Raw genomic sequence first — 20,710 nt, 5'->3', positions numbered from 1 at the left:
TTCAGAGAAAACAATGAAAACTATTTTTTCGAACTGTAATGAAAATGATTTTCTCTGTAATATTTTTCTCTTTTCTAAATATAGGTCAGAAGATAGCTTATGTTGATGGAAAAAATAATCAGGGTTTTTGTATCTTTAGTTCATAAGTGAGCTTTTGCCTTCTTGACTGCCATTTGGAAGACTGGGAACTGTACACTGGCATGTTGAGTCCTGTCTATGCTAGGAGAATGGTGAGTTCAAAGGCCGGATTTCACACTGCAAAGAATGGCAAGCATATTTATTGAGTGTTTACTATATGTTTGGCTCTCTGATCAATACTTCAAATACATTGTTACATTCAGTCCTCACAGCAACCTGTAGTATAGACACCAAAATTTCCTTTTATGGATTAGAAAACTAATGCTCAGGGATGTTAGTAATTTGACCAAGTTTCCTCAGGTAGTAAATATCAGAGCAGGAATTTGTATTTCAATCTATTGGCTCTTTTATTACATCTAATGTGTGGATGGGAAGGGAAAGTAGTAGATATGGATTTTTACCTTTGAGGGATTAGCAAAGGCAGAAAGAAAAGCCGATACATGATAACTTGAGGGAAGATAATGGCCAAGTGAAATTTAAAGAAATTAGGACCACTTAAATATGTCTAAAATGAAAGCCTTGATTCTGAAAATGTGTAAAGATGAGAAGAGGGAGATGTGAAAAAAGATAAAAAGACTTGGGATTGGATAAACAGAGATGTGAAAATTAGTAATTTTAGTGTCTAAAGCATCTAAAATTTAAGGTGATATAAGTCTGCTTCCCATGTGTTTTCCCTCTTTAGTGAAAATACTATGCAAAACTTGCTATGCAAGATACTTATATTATATATGCTTAAAGAACTTTGTAGTCTGGGCATGGTGGCTCACACCTGTAATCCCAACACTTTGGGAGGCCGAGGTGGGAGGATTGCTTGAGCCCAGGAGTTAAAGACTAGCCTGGACAACATGGCAAAATCCCATCTTTACTAAAAAATAAAAAATAAAAAAATTAGCCAGGTGTGGTTACATGTGCCTGTAGTCCCAGCTACTCAAGAAACTGAAGCGGGAGGATCACCTGAGTCCAGTAGATTGAGGCTGCAGTGAACCATGATTGTGCCATTGCATTCCAGCCTGGACAATAGAGTGAGACCCTGCTGAAAAAAAAAAAAGTGCAATAATGGTGGCAAATATGGTATTTGCCATAATTATAGCATAATAGTAGCTTGCTGCTGAATAAAAGAGATTACTACTGATAATCTATCTTCTTCGGTAGCAAAGTTGGTGTGCCTGTGATTTGTTGAGATTCATGTCAGTGTTCCTCAAGCAGTGACAATAACTGGTAGTACCCAGAAAAATCCTTGCTGGAATGCCATTGGAGATAGCTTTGTATTTTCCTAAGTTACTAAGGCATCAATGGAATATTTAGTTTAAATTAAATATCCTTATGAGAAAGTGTTTTTGTTTGTTTTTATGGTGGTGGAAACTTTTAGGAAGACATGAAAGACTCATCTGATCTAGATGACCTGTTGAGATTTATTTTAGTTTTAAATGTTATAACCAGCAGAGGTTTCACAAATAACCTCTGTAGTAGTATAATTCATATCTTATTCCAGTTACAGAAGAAAGCAGGATATTCATTTTCTAACTTGTATACTACTATTTGATGCTTATTAGAAGGAAAGCATATTAAGAAACAGACTTCCCCTCAAACAAACAAAACCGTAAAACAGCTGTCTGGCCTTTTCAGTTGATTCTAATGATAGTAAAGTCCCTAATAATAGGAAGTTCAGACATTGAGAATTAGATATTCTCATTTAATGCAATCCTCTTTACCATGTGGAACAGTGCACCCAAAGTCTTTAAGCATAATGTCAAAAAGGAGATAGGAAAACTCTTTTTCTTGGAAATACTGATTGCTCATTTTTGAGAGTAGAAAGTAAAGCCATTGGATATTGAAGGATAATCAAGAATCTATTGGTATTATGCATATTTACAGTTCTGTAGAGATAGATTTCAAACACTGGTTAAGAGTGGTTAGAATCTTTCAATTGCTTAAGAATTGTAAGAATCTTAAGTATTTAGAAATTGAACATAGAGACCCTGTTGAAGAATGCCTGTAAGGTTGAGTAATCCATTATATTATAAATGAGTTCCTATTGGCTCTTCAGCAATTTTGACTTTTTCTACCTCTTTTCTTATGGCCATATCTTAATTTTTTTTTTTTTGAGATGGAGTGTCGCTCTGCCGCCCAGGCTGGATGGAGTGCAGTGGCGCAATCTCGGCTCACTGCAAACTCCGCCTCCCAGGTTCACACCATTCTCCTGCCTCAGCCTCCTGAGTAGCTAGGACTACAGGTGCCCGCCACCACACCTGGCTAATTTTTTTTTTTTGTATTGTTAGTAGAGACGGGGTTTCACCATGTTGGCCAGGATGGTTTCAAACTCCTGACCTTGTGATGCCTCAGCATCCCAAAGTGCTAAGTTTACAGGCGTGAGCTGCTGCACCTGGCCCTTAATTTTTATAATAACAAAACTGTACTTTGTAAGTGTTTGAAAAAATGTTAGCAACTTCAAAGATAAAATGCAAACAACACTAAAAATTAGATCATGTAATGAAAGAGCACCACATTAGGAATCTTTAGAGCTGAAGAATTAAAACACACTTGACACTTTCTTAATTTTCTTATTCTATTAATGTATGAAACCTGGAACTGGAAGCTTACTGGTATTTTTTCTACATTGTAATTATACTAATAAACATCTTTGACTGTGACCTTGGAATTTATAGTGCAATAGGAGAGATTTATTATAAGTCAGTGCTTTAGAAGAAAAATGGGATTATTGCGGAAGTGAACTTCATGTTAAGCAAATGTACTCACGTACCATTTGTTCCAGTTAGTTTTGAGCTTTAACTTGTCTTTAGGTTTTCTTTAAAAAACAGAGAGGGTTCTTATTAAATTCAGACTCCTGACAGATCTTTGTAATATTATTGAGTCAACTATAAAGTAACTACTTTACCTTGAAATGTGCAAAAGGAATCAATAGGCTTACAAAACTGCCTTTTAAAAAATGTTTGTAATCATATTTTTCCTGGTAGCTTGAATACCAATGTGTATGACCTTTCTTGGTTTCTTTCTTTCTTTGGTTTTGTTGCAATATTAAAGTCCCTTATAGTTAGAGAGTGTTTGAGTATTTTGGTTTTGATTTCTTTTTTGTCCCCTGCACTAGCCTCTTCCTTTTTTTTTTGTAAAGAAGTACTACTTACAAGGAATTTTCCTTAGGGTGTCTTTATTTTTCAACTCAATCAACTTTTCCCATGATCTTATTTTTCTTTTTGTTAAAGTTAATTCTATAAGAAAATTTATTTTTTAAACTTTTGGTGTGAAATGCCATAGAAATGCTAAATAAATCTACAGTGGACATCCAGTGGTGAAATACAAGTAAAATCCCTTTCTCCTTTAATTTGACCTTATTCAGCTGCGGTTGGCATTTGAGCTCTTCATGTGCCTTCCTTAAATGAGGTTGCATTTTCATTTGAAATACAGTCATGTGTCTTTTAAGGATGGGGCTATGCTCTGAGAACTGTGTCCAGACAATTTTGTTGTACAAACATCATATAATGTACTTACACAGACCTACATAGTATAGCCTTCTACACACATAGGCTGTATGGTAAAGCCTGTTGCTTCTAGGCTACAAACCTGTACAGAATGTTACTATACTGAGTGCTGTAGGCAATTGTAACACAGTGGTAAGGATTTGTGTTATGTGAACATAGAAAAAATACAATAGAAATACGGTATAGAAGATAAAATTCATATACCTGTGTAGGGCACTTACCATGAATGGGACTTGAGGGACTGGAAGTTGCTCTGAGTGCCTCAGTGAATGAGTGGTGAGTAAATGTGAACACGTAGGACATTACTATATACTGCTGTCGACTTTATAAGCACTGTATACTTTTTGACTCCTTTACAACACTTAGCTTAAAGCACAAACACATTGTAAAGCTGTACAAAAATATTTTTTTTATATTCTTATTCAGTGTTTTTCTCTTTTTGAAATCCTTTTTTAATGTTTAAAACTTTTTTGGTAAAAACTAAGACATGAGTACACACGTTAGCCTAGCTCTACACAGGGTCAGGATCATCAAGACATTAGTAGGTGATAGGAAATTTTCAGCTTCATTATAACCTTTTTTTTTTTTTTTTTTTTTTTTTTGAGATGGAGTCCTGCTCTGTTGCCCAGGCTGGAGTGCAGTGGTGTGATTTCGGCTCACTGCAACCTCCACCTCCCTGGTTCAAGTGATTCTCCTGCCTCAGCCTCTTGAGTAGCTGGGATTACAGGCACACACCATCATGTCTAGCTAATTGCTTTTGTACTTTTTAGTAGAGATGGGGTTTCGCCATGTTGGCCAGGTTGGTCTCAAACTCCTGACCTTAGGTGATCTGCCCACCTTGGTCTCCCAAAGTGCTGGCATGAACCACCACACCTGGCCTCATTGTAATCTCATGACATGAGTACTGTAGTATACATGGTCCATTGTTGACCAAAACCTTATGTGGTGCATGACTTTATACATTTCCATCTGGAAACTGAAGTATTCAAATATATGTAAACTATTTGGAATTTTGTAAATGATATTCATTTATGTTATGCCACTTAAAATCTGTGACTGAAGTTGATTTTTGCCATTGTTGAGTAAGTCTTTCATTTCTTTAAATAATTTTCTCTGTAATTAGTTGAATTGGTAATATGCCAAAATGCTTTATTAATACAAATATGCAATTTTATTGTCTTATGACTTGTATTTGCTTTAGTGCTTTGTTTTATTATTAACTACAATGAGGATTCTTTGTAAACTTACAAACCTCCAATGTGGAGGCTTAAGGGACTATGTAAATGTTGTTAGCATTTGTCCTTGCATTAGATAAAAATGGCTAGGGTTTATTTCCTTGCTATAATTTGCAGATAATAATTTCTCATCTAACTTTTAAAACAATTTTTAAGATAAATATTATTACCCATCATTTGCAGATGAGGAAACAAAGGCACAGAGAGTTTAACTTAGCCCAAGTTGCAGAGCTAGTAATTAGTGAAGCAAGGACCTGAACTCAGAGATGTTTATTGAGAATGACAATACTGTAGTAAGACTTTCTGTCTTAGAAAAATTATTTTCTTTGAATGCACTACAAAAATGACCCAGACTGTACAGTTTAATTACAGATATTCCAAGGTTAACTATGAAAATACTTGTTGTTTCAGTGGGCCCAATTTTAAATTAATAAATAGTACATTATAAGCTAAAGGACTAATTAAAATTTATTCACTTTTTGAGCGTGATTATTTTTAGTTATCATTAATCTGAGACTCAGCAATGGTTTTGTTTCAGAAATATTTAATTTAATTGTCGTCAATCATAGTAACCAACCTTAGAATATTACATTTGTAGTAGAATGAGCATAAATTTAAATGCCTCAGTCTTTGGAGGTAATTATCTAATTATATGTTCATATTTCTAGCATGATTAAGTGGCAATGTTTAATTCATTTTAGAGGTAATTTTACTCCATGTGGGGATATGTATTCTAAATCATTATACCTTTCTGTTTATAGAAAACATTTAATTAACATGCTCAAGTTTTATTTGGAAGTTTAGTAATATTGCACCGTTATATCACATCACTACTTAAGATGTTATTTTGGAAAACACCATTATTTATTAATCTTAACAAATTGCATTTTATTTTATTATATTCACTATTAAGAGGCTACTCAATGAATATGACTTTATAATGCTTTGATCTTATGGAGTGCTGGCGAGTATTATTTTCTATGTTTTAGTCCAGAAAATGTATAAAGCAGTATTAACCTTGGTAAAATTAGAATGCCTGAAACTGCAAAGGGTAAAGCATATTTGTCAGTTTTATCTTTTGCTAGCAAAAGCCTGGCCAATTGCCAAAATGTGGTTAGGGAGGTATATGCACTTTACAAGGATTATTGTTAAGGGTACCAGCAAGGAAAATCACTGTGATAGATGAAACAGGATGCACTTTATGGTGGTTTTATCTTATTTTAGGGGTAAAGTCAGAGTATCAAAGCAAACCAAAATCATCAAGATCATTTCTGTGATGGAACTAGAATTCATCTGTTTTTCTGATCTGTGTCCCGTGACAAGGAACATAGAGTCCTTGTGGAATTTAGAAAATCATTTATCTGTGAAGAATTTTGATTTGGGGTTTCTAAGCTGTGTCATGGCTAAAAGTCTTAAAAATAAGCAACTTTAATTGGAGAGAGGGTTTGACAAAATCTTGGGAATCAGATGTATTATTATGTAACTAATAGCTTAATAAATACTAAGGCCCTGTTTATTCCCTAGAGGGAAACAGGTCATTGAAATATTTCCCCCCGCAAAGAGTTGAAAAAATTATAGTGATTAAATTTAGTTACATATTTCATGTATTTGTATTTATTTACCATTTGATAAAATGTTATATAACTGAGCAATTTCCTATCTTTGTTTACTAGAGCACATTAAAAATCAGTTTAAATTACTATTATGATATCCTGTATCTAAATTTAAACTAAGATTTTGTGATGAAAGTTGAGCTTATGAAGATTGTATCAATTACATTTTTTTCTTTTTTTTGAGGTGGAGTTTCGCTTTTGTTGACCAGGCTGGAGTACAATGGTGTGATCTCGGCTCACTGCAACCTCTGCCTCCCCTGGTTTAAGCAATTCTCCTGCTCCAGCCTCCCAAGTAGCTGGGATTACAGGTGTGCGCCACCATGCCTGTCTAGTTTTGTATTTTTAGTAGAGACAGGGTTTCACCATGTTGGTCAGGCTGGTCTCGAACTCCTGACCTCAAGTGTCCACCTGCCTCGGCCTCCCAAAGTGCTGGCATTATAGGCATGAGGCACTGCGCCTGTCAGTTGCATTTTCAATTACATAAAGTTTTTACATATTATATTGAAAGTAATAAAAAATACAAGAAAAAAGTGTTTACTATTTTGGTGTATGCCTTTCATATTTTTTAGTGTACCTATTTACATATATATACATGCAAAGTAGCAATTTATCATATATGTATTAAAAATAGTATTATGTTTTACAGTATTGTACCCCTCTTTATTTTGTTGTTGTCTTCAATTTTTTAAATTATTAAATTATTTTTCTGTAATGTTATCATATTTACATACTGACCTAAGTCTCAAATGACTTACTGTGATTTTAATATTTAATTAAACTTCATATCTTCTGCCAATGATCCAATATTAAATGAGCCTAGACACTGATTTTCTAAAGTATCTCCTGATGACTTCATGGTTATATAAATATTAGAGTAAATTGCCAAATGTAGAAAAATAGGTTAAGATACCCTCTCCTATGTTGCAGTGACAAATAACTCTAAACAGTGGCCTTACAACAGCCAGTGATTTCTCACACATTATGCATAGTCATCATGGGTCAGCTGTGTGCTGCTTCATATGTCCATACCCTATGATTGAGGCTGATAGAGCGTTCTTTGGAACGCTGTTGGTCTTGTTTTATTTTTTTTTATTATTTATTTTTATTTTTATAATTTTTTGAGACAGAGTCTTGCTCTGTTGCCCAGGCTGGAGTGCAGTGGCATGATCTCGGCTCACTGCAAGCTCTGCCTCCTGGGTTCACGCCATTCTTCTGCCTCAGCCTCCCCAGTAGCTGAGACTGCAGGTGCCTGCCGCCACTCCCGGCTAGTTTTTTGTATTTTTAGTAGAGACGGAGTTTCACTGTGTTAGCCAGGATGGTCTCGATCTCCTGACCTCATGATCTGCCCGCCTTGGCCTCCCAAAGTGCTGGGATTACAGGCGTGAGCCACCGCGCCTGGCCGGTCTTGTTTTAAAGGTGTCTACATGGGACATTGCTGTTCTTTTCTCCGATAGGAAGCGACATTTTACTTCCAGTCACATTTCATTGGCCAAAGCAAGTAACTTGACCATTCCTGATTTTGACAGGACGGGGAATATACAATCCTCTTTCCAAAAAGGACACCACTAATTTACATCGTCAAATTGGGTATCAGTGGAACAGGAGAATATACTTTCCCCTCTGGGAGGTGGAACAAATAGTTTGACCAATAATAAAATCTACTGCAGTAACTTATCTTTTTCATCATATAATGTATAAAAATAGTCTGCTTTCTAGTTATAGCCACATTGGCCAAATTTGCTGTAACTTTACGTTCTAACATCTGCAGCCCTCTTCCTTAGTTTGGTCAGTAGGGTTGAAAATACTTTATCTCCGGGAGCCGTATGTCTGGTTGATGCTTTACTTTCTTGTTCTAGAGGTTTTTTAAGTATAAAAGAAAAAGGTTATTCCCTGTGTTATGCTGTTTGTTGTTTAAGAAAATTTGAATGTTCTAGAATATGTACTCAACGTCTACCACATGCCACAGAGCATTTTCTAGGCTTTAGAAGCCATATTCCTGACATTTTAAGGCATCACCACCAGATGGCGATCTCGCTCATTTAGAAGGTTAGAACAACTATGTTTTTCCTCAGGTGAATGGGTTGGTTACAGAGGGATCAGAAGTGTAAATTATACTAATTTTATAGCAAGCTCTTTGTAACCAAAATGGTACTATTTACTGAGTATGTATATATTCATGTACATATATACACATACACTCTTATACAGGAAAATTCCATTTGAAGCAAATCTATAAAATGCTATGTTTTGCTATGTTACTTCCCCAGAATATATATTTATTTTTCAACTGTTACTGCCTGAACAAATACAGGGGTTTTCCTAAGCGCAATTCCTCAAGAAATTGCCCAGAGACTTGAGTCCATCCCTCTGCCTTGTCCCAACAGTACTTTGAATATGCTTCCATCGGTTGCTGAAAGTGTGGTTGTTTTAGTTGTGAGCCTTCATCTTTGTTTTAACAACTCTGTATTACTCAGCTTCACTCTCTTTTTATTTAATTAATACAAGTTAAGAGTGGTTAAAAATTATATATTTCACTCAGATATGTTAAAAAATAATTTTCATGATTTATCGCACAAAGGGAAAACCGGTACCAACCCTTTTAGAAATCTCACTCAATGGTTATTGCCAGTGGTAACTTTGTTCTACCCTCTTTTACTTCAAAACAACATAGCATAATAACTGAAAACATTTTAAAACCGTAGACGAAATAGTGTAGTTCTTCTTAGAAAACAATCACTGAGTTCAATTGTTAATCCACTTTTTGATGTTCCTAAAATAATATTCTTTCCATCATATATTTCTGCTCTGACTTAGGGTTTATGGCTCTCTATCATATAATTTAGATACCTTGTAGGATTTAATAATTAATGGAAATAGAAAATATATGACTAGAATGTGCATTTATAGAAAGTAAATATTTAATATACACTCTGAGTAATGTAAAAGTAAATTTTGACATAATACTCTATCATATTAAGGAAAACTATTATAAACCAGTTCTTTTAAAATCATTTTTAACTTAGTATATCATTGTATCTTTTACTCATAGGTGAAATCGTATTAAACCTTGGTTAGAATTCCACTAAAGATTTAAATGAGCTATCACGATATAGCCAGAATGACCTCTTGTATTTCTTTAATTAGACAGTTATAGTTTATATATGTGATTCCCAAACAGATCAGAGAAGGTTGCTTCACAGCCTGGAATCCTTCAGAAGCTTCCCATGGCTTTCTGTTGCAATAGTTGGCAAATATATTGAGCCAAAGAACCCTTTCTTTAAACAAAATCTTATACAAAAGTTCATAGAAAACATTAAAGCAAATTCCAGTTTAAAGAAGCATGGGAGTTGGGAGTCCACTAATTCAAGCATCCCCTTCAAATTTTGCCCAGGCTGGTCTTGAACTCCTGGCCTCAGGCAGTCTGCCCACCTCAGCCACCCAAAGTGCTGAGATTACAGGCATTCACCACCACGTCCAGCTGGATACCAATTTTTTAAAGATGACTTTTTTTTTTTTTTTAATTAGGCACATAAGTATCTTCTTACATAGCAGCTAAGATCTCCCTAACTAGGGAGAGGTAGCTACAGGTGCTGTATTATTGAGCTTGATATCTTGATATACTGTTGTGATAGGGTGGGTTGCTGTTACAAATATTTGAAAGGTGATACTATGCTAGGCAGTCAAATTTTAAGATCTACAGGGAAAGTTAAGTGCTGTTGTTGCTAACTTGTAAAGGAAAGATATTTAAGTCCATTGCTTTTTGAAAGGTTAAAAAAAGCAACAGCCCAATGTGTCTTGAATTATATAAAATTCTGTACTACAGTGGAGTGCTATATAATTCATCATTTCTTTACAAATATTTATTTTTTTATTAGTACATTTAATAAGTGATGACAGTGATCCTACTTTCACACAAGGGATCTTGAGTTGTGCATTCTTCAATTTTTGATGTTGAAAGTATATCCTTAAATAATACTGAAGCTCTTATTGGACTTCAATATAAGTAGAAAACAACCATTTAAGTATATTAAAGTAACTTACTGACTTTATGGAGTTTGAAAAATAAGAGAAATGTTGGTTTTACATTTCCATGGTGATTTACCAGTTAGTAGATTTTATGGAAAATCTGAAGACATTGTTACTAATACTACTGTAGTACAGAGTTTAGAAGAAGGTTTTAGATTCAGAAGAAGGGCTCACATTTTGGCATAAACCTATTTACTAGTTCCATGACTTTGGGGAAATAACTTCTCTGATTCTTAGTTTTCTCATGTAAAACAGGAATGGTAATAGTATATACCTCACTAGATTATAAAGAATCAAATAAACTGATGTAATTATAAAATGCATGAGTTATAATGATAATAATGGTACTTAGTTGTTACTCAAGTAATTTTTCCCGCTAGTGATTGTAGGAGAAATAACAGCAGTTATAATGGCCAGCATTTGTTGAATAGTTACAATGTGAGAGGCACTGTCCTACGTGTACAGGAAAATATGTGGAACACTCCCCATAGCAAACATTTGCTGTCCAGAATTTTTTCCCCCGTGGACGTATTTCTAAAATTAAGATAGAAATCAGTAGTAAAATACTTAATGCACAAAAAGTCATCCAATGAATAAATTTTAAGAAAACACTCAAAACTTTGTTTTATTTACATTTAAGTCTAAAATAACCTAAATTTATTTCCCCAATTTTAAATTTGACCTTCAGATTCTCTTAAATAATTGAATTTTATTGAGTTGGCATTTGATTTACTTTTATTAAAAATAGTTAATATGTAACATTCACGTTAAATAATAGCCATTTAAATTTTGTAGTACAGTGAAAATATTAATGTAAGAGTATTTAATTATTAACAGGCTTATTTACCCTATTATTCAATTATATCACCAAAACAATTCTCGAAGTTGAAAGATTTTTCCAATCGTTTTTTATTTAAATGTTAGAAACCCAACTATATGAAGCCCTTTATAAATTATTCACATTTTTTCAAATTCTTAGACATTTGTTTTAGGTAATTCTCAAATGATTTTAAAACAGCATTTAAATTCTAAATGATAGTTTTTTACAACTTAAGTCATAGCTTGACTCATTTAAAATATTGCCAGGGAATTCAGCAACTTTTTGGACCTCCACATAGCTGGGGTTGTTAGCTCTGCCAAGTTTTTGAGTATGCTATAGCTGGTATGGTCCAACAGAAGGGCCCATGTGTATTCTGTCCCCTTGTGTTTCTTAGGTATTTGCTAAGAGAATGTAGAGGTCATATAAGAGCTGATTTTGTTATAGCAGCATCGTGATGGTTGTCATTTGCAGGTAGTTCTGTGTCTTGAGGTCTGCAGTGCAGCCAAATGCAGTTTGCTTTACACTCTGAGAAAACATTACTGCCACATTACTGCTTACATGCCGTGTGTCACAGTAAATCTAGCTACCACTTGTCTGTTTTGTACTTTTCTGAGTATATTTTCCAGTTGAGAGGATTTTTGTGGTTCTCTTTACTATCCTCCTTTTTTTTTGTCATTTAAAATGTGTTTTAACTATTTCTTTCCCACCTTACTTCACTGTTACCTAGTATGTTTAGTCTATCACAAAGAGTTTTGTGCTTTATATGTGAGGCTTAGAACAAATAGCATTCAATATATTTTGAATACTTTTGTGAAGTTCCTTTTTATTCCATATTTTATTATTGATCACTTTCAGTTAGTTTACTGGGAAGAATTAGCTTTTTTATTTTATATTGACACCATTTAGGAAGACATTTTCAAAGGCCTATGTGAGAATAAGGTACAGATAATCATGAGGCATTATACAACAAAATCTTATAGGATACTTGGAAATTTTTAAGGTGAGTTTTCATTGCCCATTCGCCCCATTTGTTGTTAATCATCTGTCACATGGCCTATTTATAAAAGTAACGTGTTTTATACTTTTCTTTGTTAAAATTTCCTTTTATCTTTTTCAAGTGTGATAAAATAATTTAAAAAATTATACATATTTGTGTGTATATATGTAAGTAAATAAATGAGGTAGAAATAGTATAGACCCTCATAAGTTATCATATATAGGTGGAGATTTAAAGAACACTCTGTAATGACATTACATGTAGAAGTGTGATTATTATATTAACCATGCCTTTTACATTTGTGTAGTCTTTTACCGTTTATAGGATACCTTAACATCTGTTGTCTTACTAGACATGTGAGTTCTAACTAGGACTGCCATTTATTTAACCCTGAAAGTGGGTAAGTTATTTGAGCTTCCGCTTCAGTTTATTAATATGTCACCTACGTTATGTGTAGGTATTACTAGAAAACAATAAAAGATAGTATCCCTAAGGAAGATTACTTTAAATTACATAACTTTGTAGTTAAATTCCTCATATAAAATATAGGATACGAAGATCGAAATTTATTCAAATATAAACTGTACTATATACCAACATCTTTTATTATTGTATTTTTATTGTAAATTATCTAATTTTTTGTGTTTTTTTTCTTTTTTTATTTGAGATGGAGTCCCACTCTGTCGCCCAGGCTGGAGTGCAGTGGCGCAATCTCTGCTCACTGCAAGCTCCGCTACCTCCCAGGTTCACACCATTCTCCTGCCTTAGCCTCCAGAGTAGCTGGGACTACAGGTGCCTGCCACCACACCCGGCTAATTTTTTTTTGTATTTTTAGTAGAGACGGGATTTCACCGTGTTAGCTAGGATGGTCTCGATCTCCCGACCTCGTGATCTGCCTGCCTCAGCCTCCCAAAGTGCTGGGATTACAGGCATGAGCCACCGTGCCCGGCCCTAATTGTTTTATCTTACAGATTTTCGGGCTTTATTATAAAATATATTATTCTTTAGTTTCATTCCTAACTTGCTTACCCAGCTCTTTTGTAAATTTGGGTGTTATATCATTTTATGTTTATAGTTTCTGTGACAACCTGTACAGTTTGATCCACCTAGCAATTATGTAATTAATTATTTTAATGTAATTTTTTAGTTATTGTAACAGTAGGGCTGAAAATAGCCTTATTTCCTTTTTAAACATTAATTTTACTAAGCTTTTTAACTAAATGTATTGTAATCTAGAGATGTTTATTTAAAGAAACAGTCAGACAGCAATAAGTTTATTTTTCTTTAAATATTCTATTTTTTCCCCCGACTCAGGATATGTAGCCTAGTTCTTATAACACTTGTGTTGTTGTCTTTCCTTTCATTTTGTATGACTAACTTTTTATACCAAATTGAATAAGCCATTAGCTTTTAGTGTGTAGGAATGTAGATCCATAGATATTTCCCATTAGACAAAAGAAAATCTATAAAAGCAATATCCCCTGGGGCTTGGTCTTCCTAGCGGCCTAATGGTCTAAAGCACTGCTATACTGTACCCTTATGAGAAAGAACTATGTTGGGTGATTCGCTTGGCATCCAGAAATCTTAGTTGAAGAGATATGCATACTCTTTAAGATAACTTTAATGTTTGTACTATACCACATTTATTAATTAAATATTCCAATTCAGGGAATTCATTTCATAAATTTTTTATTTCAAAAGCCATTTCTAAACAGAATGATACACTTTGTATCTCTTATGCAGTTTTCAACTAGAGTTTGCTGAAACAATGAGAGAGACTGTATTTAGATAGCCACATTGTTTTGATAAGGTTTTTTTTTTTCTAAAGAATTTTACTTCAAAAAAGACCTCCATTGGTGATAGTTATACAACTCTATGAATACGTGCTGAATTGTACACTTTAAAAGAGTGAATTGTTTAGTATGTGGATTATATCTCAATAAAGCTGTTATTTTAAAAAATTTTCATTGCACAAAATGTTTTCATAGGTGTGAAGTAATAGAATTTCAATTTATTTTATAATTAATTAAAAATTATTACCTTAATAAACATTTGAAGCTTTAGAAATATAAAATTATGTTTGACTTAAAATAATTTTTGCTGTTATTCAATAGTAACACATGCTTATTATAGAAACTTCAGAAACTATGGATAAGAAAAAATACACTTAAAAAATGTGTGGGTCATTTAATTTTCACATCTACCATGTATTCTATTCCTAAGCTTTTCCTATACTTGACTACTTCCTTTGTATCCATACTTTTCTTGCCAGCTTTTATTAATAGTAAATAACTTTTCATGATCATTTCGGGAAACAATGAAATGTTAGTATTTTCTTATAGGAGTAGTTAAGTGAAAGCATTGTTTTTTTTCCTTAACAGAGAAAATGAAGGTAAGCAATGACATCATTATCTAAAAAGAAATGCAATAAAGATATTATATAATAGCTTTTGAAATACAGTCATTTTGGAATACCATTGTAAAAATTCACTTTAAAACATTTTGGATTTAAAATGAAAACTGGAAATCTTTGATAAATAATATTTTGACATTGGTTCTTGTGTAGGTAGAATATTTTTTTCTGCTCTTTAAAAGACTCTTGTTATCATATCTAGCCTTAACTTTCTAACAGCTAAAATTGTTCACAACACTGTTTAAAGATAAATTCATATCAGGCTTTGAATTTTTTTTCTTGGTAAATATTAAGACCTGAGTACAAAATGAGGGCTGTATTGTGGATTAAGTGAAATATCTCAAGGCTGTGCTGTTCTGATAACTGAACCTGAAGTGACCTTTCTCAGACACAATTACAGAGCTGTATGTTTTTCCTTTAATTTCATCAGGGGTTTAATTAGTATACAAATAAAACTTCCCTTATCTTCCTTTCTACCTAATTGGCTTGTCTTCACTTATATATGAAGTATGTGAAAGTGGGCTGTAATTAGGGTGACCGTGTTAACCTTTTTTCCTCAAATGTACTGTTGCTTAAAGGCCTCAAGGCCTAAAAACAGTGCTTTGGATTATTGCTTTGCAATCACTATGGCTGTCCCATAGGTTTTCTCATGAGCAGAAGGGCTTTGGGTGCTGCAGGTTCCCACTGCTTAACAGGATCTTCATTCTTCTCCCCACTAAATGTTTATTGATTATCTCGCTGTTCCAGGCTCAGCCTCCAACAACTTAATATCAGGTGACAGTCAGGAGAGTTCTCCAAGTAATTAGAGTTGAGCATTGGGGGAACAATTAGGAGCAGAGTTATTAAACTTGATTTATCCTATTCTCTCCTGAACAGTTTCTTGGATATCAGAACATCACACTTTCACAATCTACCCTGGTTGAGAAATTAGTGGCTAACCTGCTGCTTATCATTGTTGCCTTGCTGCCTAGAGGCGCACCCTCTTGGTTTCAGTCATTCAGTTGGAAATATTAGAGTCCATAAAGTTTATCATGGGTTTTAATTAGATCAATCTGAACAGGAGAAAAGAAAAGCTGAATTTAAAATTAAATGTGATATATGGATATATATTTGTAAATATATATGTGATATGTACATATATATGTACTCAAATGTATTTTTCTTTAAAGCTCAGTGTTAGGATTTTTAAATATTCTGTTTTTGTTATTTAAAAAAGGTTAGGTATTAGGGAAAAGACATATTCTTGAATTGTGGTTTATGTCTTGGTGTTTTATACCCATCCCCCTCAATCTTAGGGCCCACTGATGTATTTCATGATGTCATTCTCCTCTTTTCAAATGAGAATTCTGTAAGTTATGATCTTTTTTTCCAAAAAACTATATTATCTTTTTGTTTTCATACTCAAGGAAGTGTGAATTATATCACTTTGTTTATACCACTTTTTGTTTCTTTTCTATGCCCTTGAAATAGTGTAAGCTTTAGAAGAGTTTGGTGACTCCTGTCATTTGCCCCTGAGACATGAAAATGAAAGAATGGAAACGAGAAGATTTACCTATGTAGTAGAAATTCTAATGTTATGAGTTATATGTTCTTTGAAAGGATATGATAGGATGGTTGAAAAGTCAAGTGTGGGTTTCAAAGTCATGGATTCCCTCAGATTGGATCAGCAAGCTTCAGTCTGGTTAAGGTTAGAGATAATATACTGAATGCTGGATAGTCCCCTCACAAATATGCACCTCTAGTCATAAGAGTTACTGAGCAGAAGAATTTGAATGGATTGGCACAAGTGTATTGTTTTTGTTGGAAGAATTCAAGCTTTATCCATAACTGGTGGTGGACCATTAGTTTGATCTTCATATTTGAAAAATTGTTTTTTTTTTGTTGCTTGAAAGATGTCAGAAATGCTGACTTTAAAAGGAACTCAAAAGGATTTTACTTTTTTAAATAAAGAAAGTTCATGATGCTTTAGTACATTTATCTTAGCATTGGCGCAAAATTAGTAGGTTTAGTGTGGTTTTAAAAATTTATTCTTTGCCATGTTTTTAAAGTTGGTTTGAAACAGTGACTATTTCTGTGGTGCAACGTGTGTGAAGATCTGTTAATAGTGAAGATTTAAAACAAAATACAATGTCTCATAAGTGGTCATAGTTTGTTTAATTTTTTGATTTATATTTGTTTGACAGTAACTTGACTATTTGAAAAGTGAATTTTAAAACTTTTAATGTTTTAAAATACCTGGTTTGACTGATGATGGCTTTCAATTCACCAGCAGTTAGAGGGAGTTGATTGGTTTAGCATGTACACAGCTTAAGTTTTTATACTATTCATTTTTTTAATACTACCCATTGTGAATGCAGTGAAAGAATACTGTTAGAAGAGTTTTACACATGAAATTATAATATTTTTGTTTATTCTTTACTAGGTTTTTGAAGCACAGTGTGGGTGTTAATGTGTGGCTAAACTGAGCAAGAAGAAAAAAATATGTGTATGCAGTCAATTATTTAGCTCACCATCCAACAAATTTAATCAAAAACTGTTTGATAAGGTTACTCTAGAAATGTTTTAGGCAAAGGAGTAAGAAGATTTTTAGAGTTAAGTGATCCTCTGATCCCGGTACTATTTTGCATCCTAGAATTTTAAGTGAGGTCTAGAAAATACTTCACTCAATTGTGAGCTTCCGATTCTAAGCCTGCAACATAAAGTTGCGCAATTGCATCTTGACATTTTTGCGCTAAGTAAATATTTCAAATTAAAGTAGATAGCATATAAATCAACAGATTTTGTACTTCTGTGACTAAGAAAATATTTATAGAACACAAATAATTCTGAATGCAAGTATTATTTATAACTTTATTAGTTAAAACATGTTGATCCTATTTGTGTTGCGATCCTTGATGTAAGAGTTATTTACTGGGAAGCAAGTGAATTTTATTTTGGAGTCCAATTCGTTTGTTTGCTGAAATGTCTGTAGCCACCTAACTGTGTATTTATAAAGACAGTGGTGGTACTGTTTCATCTTGGGTTTACCATTTTCTTATAGATATCCTGGTCTATCATTTTCTCAATCACATGCATAGTTTGGGCATATGATAGTTCTTAACTCTAGTTATATTTAGAATAAAATTGACTCTAAATTTCATGTGCTTTCTACCCTGAAAACTTTATTTTTTCATCATTAAAAGAAAGTACAACTTGAGATTTTTATAATCAGATTATTTTTAGTAAGAATACAATTTATTTGCCTTGCAGTATTTTAAAAAATAAAATGGAACTGTATTTTGTAACCAAACATTTTCCAAAATCTTATCAGTTCTATCATTTCTAATTAGTAAGTATATAAAATTTTTGCAGAAAATTTGTTAAACTTTGATGTGTAATGACCCAAGTCTACTTCTCAGTCAGTCTGTATTCTTCTTTGTTTAATAGCCTATGGCATAAATTGAAGTTAATTATCAGGGCTGACAAGTAACTCTGTTTTCTGTCTGCTTGCAGAGTCTCTCCGAGGCAAAGATGGAGCTGAGAAGAAAAGATCAATCTCTGCGTCAGCTCAATAGACATCTTACCCAGCTGGAGCAGGACAAGCGTCGACTAGAGGAGAACATCCATGATGCAGAGAGTGCCCTCCGCATGGCAGCCAAGTGAGCATTTGGACCTTGGGGAGATCACTTAAAACAGACAAAAGATCAATTCTTACTTTCATGCTCCGGGTTTTAGCCCTGGATAATACAGTGTTAGAAAACAAAAGTACAGCTGTCTTTCTTTGAAATTCTCTGATATATCCTCAAAAAAGAAAAACTCTTAACATACTAAATGTATATTTTATTGAGAAACCTCAGAAAAGTATAAGCTTCTATAAAACCTCTAATTATGCTTATTTTGGGCTCCGTTGTAGTGTTACGTGTTAGAAACTATGTTTTATTAATGTGAAATGTAAGACTCTATTTATAAGTTTTTCATAGTATCTTCTGTTATACATTCCTATTCTCTTCTGCCTCACTCTCTCTGAAAGTTTGCTCTGCATATATTATTATATACTAATATTGCAAGTAATATTTCCATAAAGAAATGTTAGCATACAATCAGCATATGTATCATAGCATTTAAAAAATACAATAAAACATTGATCATGAAAACTCATTTAATTTTTATAGCTGTATATTCTAATATTTTAAGTAGAAAAACATACAGTTTTCAGAGTAGACCACTATGTAAATGTGATGAAAATGTCTTTCCTTTTTTTTTGAAACCAGGTAATCAAGTTGACATACATTATGAAGTTCACATTGAACAGTTCTCTTGGGCATTTTTATTTGTTCCTCATATCAAATTTCATGGAATACTTTAAGACAGTTCTTTGTGCAACAGCGTGGCTTAAAGAAAATCTATTTTCAAGGAATAAAGAAACATCTAATTTTGATAAACTCAGTGTTTTCTAACTTTAGAATTCTGAATTTCTTTACTTGCAAAAATATATGTTTATTAAATATTTTTTGAGAGAAACTCTTAAGCATAAAATATCATCAAATATGAATGTAGTCTGTAAACTACAGAATGTGTATAAATCACTGAACGAGGAATCCACAATCTTCAGATATTCATAAGCTTTGCCACTGGGTTTGTGACATTGCTCAAACATAATGAAAACATGAATTGACACAAGGCCAAAATATTGGCATATTTGAATAACCACTGAGAGGTTTTTGGGAAATTGTTAAGCAATATAATGATGCACCACCATATAAGGTGTATGTTTTTGTCATTTTTTAAAATATAAGTTTGACTGAATCAGTTTTTTTGTTATTGTTCACTCCCAGTTTCATCATGTCAAATGAGAGGCTTAGCCCAGGTAATTTCCAGTAAGTCTTATAGCACTGAGAAAATTCTGAGATGAATGAAAATAGGCTAATAAAACCTCCAGATTCAAATTGTATTTTCAAAACAGGGCTGCTAATTCAGTATTTTGACATGTCTATGATCTGTGACCATGGGCACATGTTTTTATAAAACTAAAGAAAGCTAATTTGAAATCTGGAGAACTAATACATTATTTACAGTTTTCAATTTCAATTTACAATTAGATTTTTATCTTCAGTATTTTCATTCAAACTTTTTATTTCATTATGAAGGCTAAATTCAATATACTAGGCTGATAGGAGAAACTAGTAACTTTGCATATTCCTAGACAAGTCACGGAGGAGTTTTCTGTGTAATTATTATAGCATAAAAAGACTGTGTAGAAAGGAAAATACTATTTTGCATAGTATGGTGATTTATTATATAGCCCCATCACTAAGATTTTTAAAGTCTTTTTCATTAGAAATAGAAGAATGAAGTTTTACCATTTACAGCACTTTTTAAATGATCAATAATGTAATTGTAATTTTTTTTCTTTGTTTTTCACTTTTTTACCTTTTTACTCTCCCCTACCCCAATTTAGGACAGGCAACAAAATTTAAGATATGTGTTAAATGTGGAAATATATCAGTGAATGTGGTTAGTTTTTGTACATTTAAAAGGAGGACAATGAATTAAAAATCGAAATTTAAAAAGGTAAAATAAATAAAAAAAATAAAAGGAGAACAATGATATCAGACCCTTATTTTTTAATACTAGTGACTTATACTAAAATGTGTAACAGTTGTAGTAAGGTTTGAGTTTTACTAACACTTAATCTTTCTTTTATTTTTTCTAGAGACAAAGAATGTGTTGCAAATCACATGAGAGCAATAGAAAATACGCTTCACAAGGTACTGTAATTTTTCTTTAATATTGTTCAATTTGTATCATGACACCTAGTCATTATTTTTATTAGCCACAAAGTTCTTTAATTCATTTTGTAACTTAAAAAAATAAATTAACAAAAAGATGCTATGCAGATGACTGGAAATTTCCATTACATAGTGCTATATTGCATGCTTTTTTCAGAATTCACTTTATATATTTAATAAGACTATGAAAATAGTGGTTTCCC

The 20,710-nt window shown here is 33.0% G+C and overlaps 1 protein-coding gene across 3 annotated transcripts in view; it reads left to right on the top strand.

The window, feature by feature from the left end:
- CCDC171 (coiled-coil domain containing 171) overlaps window positions 1–20,710 on the top strand; it is a 387,879-nt gene that overhangs the window by 240,311 nt on the left and 126,858 nt on the right. For all 3 annotated transcript variants that reach the window (XM_015117649.3, XM_028835151.2, XM_015117650.3), the window contains exons 22-23: window positions 18,232–18,377; window positions 20,432–20,486. In XM_015117649.3, coding sequence (XP_014973135.3) covers window positions 18,232–18,377; window positions 20,432–20,486 — 201 coding nt within the window. The remainder of the gene's footprint in view (window positions 1–18,231; window positions 18,378–20,431; window positions 20,487–20,710) is intronic.

This window comes from Macaca mulatta, chromosome 15 (genome assembly GCF_049350105.2).
Source record: "Macaca mulatta isolate MMU2019108-1 chromosome 15, T2T-MMU8v2.0, whole genome shotgun sequence".
NCBI classification, from domain to species: domain Eukaryota; kingdom Metazoa; phylum Chordata; class Mammalia; order Primates; family Cercopithecidae; genus Macaca; species Macaca mulatta.
This window is presented reverse-complemented; position numbering and strand designations above follow the sequence as displayed.